Source organism: Vombatus ursinus, unplaced genomic scaffold, assembly GCF_900497805.2.
Source record: "Vombatus ursinus unplaced genomic scaffold, bare-nosed wombat genome assembly UNPS02014935.1, whole genome shotgun sequence".
Taxonomy (NCBI): domain Eukaryota; kingdom Metazoa; phylum Chordata; class Mammalia; order Diprotodontia; family Vombatidae; genus Vombatus; species Vombatus ursinus.
The window spans coordinates 8262-16710 of record NW_020954713.1 but is presented as its reverse complement, the minus strand read 5'-3'; the positions used below and the strand labels follow the sequence as shown (position 1 = coordinate 16710).

Sequence of the window (8449 nt, the reverse complement as noted above, 5' to 3'; positions counted from 1 at the left end):
TCAATGTCACTCTCTAAGACTCTAAGGTACAAAGCATATATTAATATGCACTGGTAAAAGGAGTTCCCTCAGTGGAGTTCTCTGTGCCTATGAAATCCCAGGTGAGGAGAGGAGAGGAGAGAGGAGAGGAGAGGAGAGGAGGGGAGGGGAGAGGAGGGGAAAGAAGAATGCATAGTATGGTTTTGCATATTTATATCTATAAATCTGTGTCTTTCTCTGATGGACGGTGGGGAGGAAAGGAGACAGACAGTTTGGAACTTAAAATGTAACAAAAAATAAATTAAATTAAATTTTAAGAAAGAAAGAAAAGGAAAGGAACAAGCATTTGTTAAGCACCTGTTATGTGCTAAATACTTTGGAAATATTACCTCATTTGAGATACTAAATAAATTTTTTTTAAATGAAAGAAGTTTGGACATCCACAAAGGAACAGAGAGAAAGGGAGAGCCTAAAGGGATAGATGGGGACAAGGTATGTGGGGTCTCTGGCCCTTTGGGGCCTCCACTTTGGCTTCAGGGAAGACTTCATTGCTGGGACTCTCAGAAGGCATGTGGAAAGAGGATAAGGTTCTGCCCTGAACAGACAGCACAGCCAGCTCCTTGTTTGGGGATGGGGGAGTGTAAGGGTGGTCTGGAAGTCTACTTGTTTTATTCCCAGATCTGACACTAACTCTCTGTGACTTTGGACAAAGTCACATCTGCTCACTAGATCTGTTTGCTCAATCGCAAAATGACAGAGTTGGAGTCTCTGAGGCCCTTCTCAAATCTAACCTTCTACATTCTATATGCTAAGGCTCCTCCAAACTGACATCCTGGGTTCTAAGGGCCCTCCCACCTCTGACATCCTGTGTTCTAAGGACCCTCCAGCCTGTGCCAATCTCTGTTCTAAAGGCTCTCCCAGCTTTGACTTTTTAGGTTCTAAGAACCTTCCTATTTCAGTCATGTTATACCTTATATTCTAAGGAACTTCCTAGCTCAACACTGTTTGAATCCCCTAAATGTTCATTTCACCCCCACTTCCTGGGGTACAAGCTTCCCAAGTGCTTTCTTCTGCTTCTGCTTGCCACGAGCCCCCTTCCCATCTCCCATCCCCACTGCAGCTTCCTCTCCCCCTACCCCTGGCCATTCAGGCCCCCCTACTTGTCACTTGGAGGTTATCCAGCTTGTAGGAGTCTCCAAGCCAGTGTTCTGTGGCATCCTGGGTCCTGTCCAGAAACACTCGTCCGATGGTGTCAGGATCCAAGTTGGAGGAAAAGCTGCAGTTGCAGGTGACGTACACAGAGCCCATCCTGTGAAGCAAGATTACAGGGCATTTGGCCAGGGGTCTGGCACAGATGGGACCCCAGCTGCCCATGCCACTGTGGCCTTCGTCTACAAAGTCAACAGCCCTGTGGTGAGTTGAGGAGGTTTTCTGCCCTGTAGCCCAGGGAGGCAGGGTGCGAGGAGTCCACAAAACCTCAGAGATCAGTTGATCAATCAACTAGCATTTAGTGAACACCTACTATGTGCAAGGTGCTGTTCTAGGCACTGGGGATCCATTCACCTGATGGCAGGGAAAGAACTCTCCTAGAGTATTCCTGACAGGTTACTTGTTGTCTCCTCTGCTCAGCCACAAGCAGCTCTGATTTAAGCATGTTCTCACGATAATCTATCTTCTGTACAACTGCCCCCACTCGCCCTCATTTTCCTCACCGGAATCCCATAGAGCAAGTCTGCTTGCTTTGCCCCATGATGGCATCCCAGCAGTGAAAGATTTTTCTCCTGTATCCTGAGGCTGCAGAATCACAGCATCTCAGCATCGGGAGGGAACTCAGTGGCCAGCTAGACCTGTACCCCTCAACAACATCCCTGACAAGTGGTAATCCAACCTCTGTATGAAGACCCCCCAGTGCTCCTGTGACTCAGTGAGGGAAACCACCAGTTGAGTTGCTTTCGCTCATCCTCATAGAACGAGGTTCAGAGTCCCTTCCCCTTCCTAGTCACCCTCCTCTATCCCTCCTGAAATGTGGTGAACAGAACTGGACCCAACCTTCCTGATGGGGGCCACTTGGGACCTCCATCTCCCTTGCCTGGGGCACTATTTTTCTATTCAAAAGGCCTGAGAAGGTGTCAGCTGTCCTGGCTGCACTCTTTCCTCCAGGACTGTCCAGAGGCACAGAGCAGGTGGACATCGCCTCAGGGGAAGTGATCACAGTCAGGACAGGCACCAAATCTGGCCCAGGATACAGTCATCTGTGGGATATAATCTAAGGACTTACACAAACAAGGTCTCCTCACCCCCAAATGTTTACTCTGAAATTCTGACAGTCAGAATCACAGAATTTCAGGAGCAAAGATTTAGAGTAGAAAGGAACCCCACTGATTATCTAGTCCCATGATGGCCTAGAAGAGACCACTGGCTCTGGGTCTGGTGGCAGAGGACTGGGTTCAAATCCTGCCTCTGCCACTCACTACCTTGTGACCTTGGGCAAGTCCCTTGGTCTTGATCCGCCTCATTTTCCTTATGGGCAAAAACAGGAGGCTGGACTAGATGGCTTGTGAGCTTCCTAGGTTTCTTCCAGTTCTAGAATTCTCTCTCCCTCCCTCTCTCCATCCCTCTCTCTCTCCCTCCCTTTCTCCTTCTTCCCTTCTCTCCCCTCTCTGTCTCTCTCCTCTGGTTCTCTGTCTCTCTCTCCCTCTCTCTTTCCTCTTTTCTCTCTCTCTCTTTCTCTCTCTCTCTCTTCTCTCTCTCTCCCCTCTCTCTTCTCCTTCTGTCTCTCCCCCTCCCTCAGTCTCTCTCTCTCCCTTTCTCCCTCTTCCCCTCTCTTCTCTCTCTCTCTCTCCTCTCTCTTCTCCTTCTGTCTCTCCCCCTCCCTCAGTCTCTCTCCCTCCCTCTCTCCGTCCATTCCTCTCTCCCTCCCTCCCTTTCTCCCTCTTTCCCTCTCTTCTCTCTCTCTCTTTCTCTCTCTCTCTCTTCTCTCTCTCTCCCCTCTTCTCTCTCTCTCCCCTCTCTCTTCTCTCTCTGTCTCTCCCCCTCCCTCAGTCTCTCTCTCTCCCTTTCTCCCTCTTCCCCTCTCTTCTCTCTCTCTCTCCCCTCTCTCTTCTCCTTCTGTCTCTCCCCCTCCCTCAGTCTCTCTCCCTCCCTCAGTCTCTCTCCCTCCCTCTCTCCATCCATTCCTCTCTCCCTCCCTTTCTCCCTCTTCCCCTCTCTTCTCTCTCTCTCTCTTTCTCTCTGTCTCTGTCTCTCTCCCTCTCCTCCCTCCCCCCTCCTCCTACAGTGCAACTGTGATTCAAACTTTGGTTCTCTAATCAGAATCTGAAGACATTAAATTGAGAAGTTGAGGGGCAAAATCTGTTATCTGTGTTTGCTTGAGGTGCTTTTTGAGGGGTTTGTGTAACATTAAACCATTAGCACTTACTAATTCACGAGCCACAAAGGTTTATGAGCTCGACTGGAAAAGTAAAATTGAGCCCTGACAAGAGGGGATACCAAGCATGGACATGGGGGGAAGGGCTGGAGAGGGAGAGGGAGGAGGTGGGGAACAAAGCCCAAAGGAGGCTAAACATCCTGGGGAGGCCTAGAGGAGGGAGAGGGCAGGGCATATTGAAGTCCCTGGGGTGGGGGAAGATTAAGGGGAGGACCATGAGGAGGTGGGACCCCAGGCATCCAGGGTTATACCTTGCCAAGAGTCAAATTGATTTTGATGAACGGAAAAACAGTTAGAGTTGCCCCAAAGTGGAAGGGGCGGCCATGGGAAGAGATGAGTTCTCTCTTACTGGAGGTCTTTAGACAAGGGATGGATGACCATTTGTCAGCCATGTGGTATTACGGAGTCTTGTTCAGGTCTAAGGTGCACTAGACATCCTCTGCACTTCATCCCAATACTGGATTCTGCAATCTGTTTGGGACCTGCCACTAGGCCCCACTTGGAGGGACAGAACCAGAGGCAGGATTGGCTGTGCCAAGTCTCATTTCTTGTATCTTCACAAGGACACTGGAAATAAATCTGGCCTGTCCAGAGCTAGCTTTGTCCTGAGTGTCCCCAAGGAGTCTTAGATCATAGATCTCAGTGCTGTCAGAAGCCAGCAGGGAGGCTGGCCCAGATGGAGCCAATGATGGGGTTGGCAGGGGTCGGGGAAGAGCAATCAATTATCCATTAAGTGCCAGCACTAGGGCAGTGTGGAAGGGGGGAGAGGGGGAGGGATAGTGGGGGGGGCGTGGCTTTCCTGGCCAGAGCCACACCTACCTGAGGCCTGTGATGAGGCAGTAGCGGAATCTGTCTTGGAGCTGGCTGCCTGCGTACAGCTGTGTCATCTGAAATGGAGAGCAGCATGCTAGAGCAGAGTGTACCCCCATCCCTGTGCCTCTCCCCACCCCAGCCACCCGAGGAAAGCTTGGAAAGCTCTGAGGGGTCCACTCTGGGAGCTCGAAAAGCTGTATGAGGATAGGCCCACAGGCGCTCGCTCTCTGTCTCTCTCTGCCTCTCTCTGCCTCTGTCCTCCTCCTCCTCCTCCTTCCTCCCTCTCTCTCTGTCTCTGTCCTCCTCCTCCTTCTTCTTACTCTCTCTCTGTCTCTCTCTCAACCCTCCCTCTCTCCCCTCTCTTTTCCCCAAGATTTACAGAGACGTTCTTCTAGGTAATGGAAATAAGGGACGTTGGATATCATTTTCTCAGCCATGGACCTTCTTTTATAATGACCAAATATGTCCTATATTCAACAAATATTCGCTATCTATAGCTTGCACAGGGCTGTACTTAGACTGGAAGAAATACAAAGTACAAAGTTTGGATAAGACAAAAGCATCATGGGGCTCACGGTCTAGTAAGAGGATGAGACAGAGACACAGAGGATTCTTAATACTCTATGACATGAAAGCAGAGGTGCTCTGTGAAGACCTGAGGGAATGGTTGTTATGAACTGGGGCTCTGGGTCCAGGGGAGGGGAATCAGAGAAAGCTTCCTGGAGGATGTGGTATTTGAGGGGGAGTTTAAAGGCTGGACAGGAAATTCAGCAAGTGAAGAAGGGGCACGAGGACATGCTCGATCTAGGGACCAGCATAAACAAAGGCACAGAGGAGGGAGAGAACACGTCATGTTTGGTTGAGTCAGAGAGTTGACTAGTTTGGCTGGAGTGTGGACTAGCATTGAGTAATAGAGAACACTGAAAAGGGTGAGTGGTGTTAGATTATTGTCAAAGGCCTTGAATGCCATACAAGAACACTCGAACTTTACTCAATGGGAAACCACCAGAGTTTGAAGCAAAGGAGAAATATGAGCAAATCTGCACATAGGGGTCTTATTCATGTCCTGTCTCTGAGCTAATATATACCCTCTTCTCTTCCTTTTCTTTCCTCTTAAGACATCCATAAGTGATGAGAGCCAAAGATTAGTCAATAAGAAACTTGGTTGAGGGGGGGTGGCCACAGCAACCTACCTTGTCCTGGATATCTCTCTGCAGCACTTGGTACTCTGGGGACGTAGGGTCAGGGTTGCTAAGGTTGTGACTGACAATTCTAAAGGCAAGTTGGTATTCCCCTTCTCCAGGGGTACTCTGAGATGAATAGCCTAGAGTTACAGTAGAGGGAGGAACAAGTCATCAGACTCAGAGCAGGAGTGGGCTTTAGTTAAACCTCATTTTACAATGAAACTGCGGCTAATGGGGGAAAGGTACTTTTCCAGAGTTCGGATTTGAACTTGGGTCCTCTAATTCCAAATCTAGCACTCTCCCTTTCGGCATGCTTTCTTTAGGAAGTTATGGTCAGAAACAGGGACCCCACAAAAATCCACTGGCAACCTGGGATTGAAGAGTGGATACTAAGCCAGCCTCGTTGGAAATCAACATCAGAGATGAAAGGCTGGGGAGAGGAGTGAGCCTGCCCTTCCGGCCCACTCATTATTTTTATTGTTTTGTTTTAAAAGTCTGTTCAAGTTTTCTTAATGCCTTTTTGTTTTTATATTATATTCATTTCTGAATATACCCTCCCTTCCCCCACCCTGAGAGTCTCCTTTGTAATAAAGTGTTTTTTTTTTCTGACAGAGTATTCAACGTTGCCCACTTGCATTCCCCCATCTCAACTCTTTTCTGGGCCAAGGCTTGATCATTCTAATTTTACAGAGCTGAGTTTGGGGTTTTTTGTTCTTTCCATTTGGTTCATTTCCATTTCCAATGCTGCAGCCATTGTGTATGTTGCTTTTGGAACTCAGCTCACTTCACTGTACATCTGTTTCATACATCTTTCCATGTGTCTCTGAGTTCTTCATATTGATCATAACTTACTCGCCTCCCCATCTCACCAGCAAGTATCCTTCAGCAGATTCCAAGAGAGTGAGTATTGCACGTGGGAGGGGAGGTGTTTTTGTTTGTTGAGGGGAAGGGGAGATACAAGTCTAGAGAAGCAGCAGCCCCAGCCAGGCTCGGAGCATCAATTTCCCTCGCCTTTGAGAAGCGGTGACACTTTTGCTTAAGAAACGCCATCATCCCCAAATATCTGCACAGCAAAGGTGGATTTTTAAAAACTCAACCAAATTTAGATTAATTTGGATTTGAACATTTCCCTGTGGCTACAGGGGTGGGAAATGGATATACCTGAGGGTGTTAGCTCATCAGAGCTCGGATTCACTTCAGTAGAGAGGAACAGCAGCTTGCTGACTCATGCTGCAGCTGACAGCATCAGAGAATCTCAGAGTCATCTAGCTCCAGCCCCTCTTGAAGCAACGATCCTGACACTAGTCCACAGCAAGGGGTCACAGGGGAAGGGGCACTCGGAGGAAAGGAAGAAACCCCAAAGCAACAAGGACAAAAAACTTACACTGAGTGAAAATTGCCCAAACTTTGTCACTGCAATAAGAGTGACTACTCACCGTTGAGGCAGAGGCTGTCTTTGTCCAATGTATAAGGTCCCAGCTTAGTGAGGCCATGAGTCTGGTTGCTCAATTCCATGTAAATCCTCTCTCTATCGAAGATTGGGTTGGTGGAGCCTTTCTGCCAGACACATATAGTATCTACTCTACTTGCCAATCCATCCCTCTCAGGTCTGTGAAAAGACATATTGAATGTGACACGGTGCTGATGTTGGTAGTGTGAAAGCTGACAGGAATCCCACCTTCTGGGGAAAGGGAAGTTGCAGTGCATGACTGTATGTTTCCTGGGGGTACTGTGTCACAAAGACTAGAGAAGATCGGCTGATGTGCCCGAGGTGACTTGGAATAAGTGACACTAACTAGGATGACTGGCCAACTCCCACTAGCTGTAAGGGCAGGTGTGTGGAACTGCCACAGGTACCCGATGGAGAGAAACCATCTTGGCAAGAGGAAACTTGTTCTACATAGTGACTTAGAAGGGAAATCATGTTCCTGAAAACCTGGAGCAGTGGATGGGGATTAAAGCACTTTGGGAATTAGACAATCAGGGTACTAGAGCCCAAGCAGAAGCATAGAGGGAAGTGACTTTTATTGGAAGTCTAGTATGAGACCAAGGCATATCTTGGGCGGCCCAGGGGAGAAGCCTCCCAAATTCCCAACTATCAGCCTCTAGGGTCTTACCTCAGAGAGATCAGTCTGCATCCAGTGTAGCATAAGCCAATGCTGCTATTCCTGAACAAGGGGCCCAGCTGACAAAGGAAGATGATTAGAGAATGCTCAGATAAATAGGGGATGGCTAAGGTATGAAGGTACGGAGTAGGAAGTACAAAATCTCACCAGTCGCTGGAGGTCCCCTTCTGTGTTATTAAATGTGGTAGAACCTGGGTATCCCATATCTGCAGTGTAGGGTAGATTGATGATGGTGAAATTCAAGGTAAAGGATTGCAGTCTGGGATCACTGACTGCAAGAAAAGAGGGAGAAAATGACCCTGTCTGAGCTTTGGAAGGCTCAGGGATGTCCCTTATGAGAGGGGACAGGGATGTTTCTAGCCCTGGCCTTCATTGCCAAAGTTTGTCTGGCCAGGGCCTTGTCCCCAGGGCACCACTGGCTTTCATCTTCCTTGCCTTTTGAGTGAGACACAAGACAACAAGTTCCCACAAGATTGTTCTGGTGAGGTATGAGATCAAGGGCTTTAAAGTTAAATCTTTTTTGGCCTTTGTGATCTGGGACTCCGGATTGATATAACACACCGAGTCCTATATTTCCTTGCCCTGGCTTTGTAGATGAATGATGGAGGTTTGGAAAGGCCTAGGATTGGTCTCTCTTTTAGACAGCACATTCTCTCCTTGGTGCAAGGGTGAAACTAGGCGAGCACTCTCCAGGGTACTGAAGCTTCCATTTTCTCACCTGCCCAGTATCCAGGTCCTGTGGGTCCCAGAGGAGTTGCAGGTGTTGGTATAGTGGTTAGGCCAGCAGCTGCAGAAAAGAACGTCATTAGATATGGACCTAGACCGTGGTTACAGAGGAGAGCTGAGTGAAACTGAGGTCACTCGGGCAATGGCATAGGATGTCACAGACAGATGGTTCTAAATAAATGCTTGCTTAATGG

The 8449-nt window shown here is 48.5% G+C and overlaps 1 protein-coding gene across 1 annotated transcript in view; it reads right to left on the bottom strand.

Annotated features, from left to right (window-relative positions):
* The window catches only part of LOC114029575 (mucin-16-like), a 38567-nt gene that overhangs the window by 24674 nt on the left and 5444 nt on the right, over positions 1-8449 (bottom strand). Inside the window, exons 4-10 of the mRNA XM_027844081.1 lie at positions 8248-8316; positions 7677-7801; positions 7521-7588; positions 6840-7012; positions 5413-5543; positions 4226-4293; positions 1147-1288 (exon numbers count right to left, since the gene is read on the bottom strand). Coding sequence (XP_027699882.1) covers positions 1147-1288; positions 4226-4293; positions 5413-5543; positions 6840-7012; positions 7521-7588; positions 7677-7733 — 639 coding nt within the window. The 5' untranslated portion in view covers positions 7734-7801; positions 8248-8316. The remainder of the gene's footprint in view (positions 1-1146; positions 1289-4225; positions 4294-5412; positions 5544-6839; positions 7013-7520; positions 7589-7676; positions 7802-8247; positions 8317-8449) is intronic.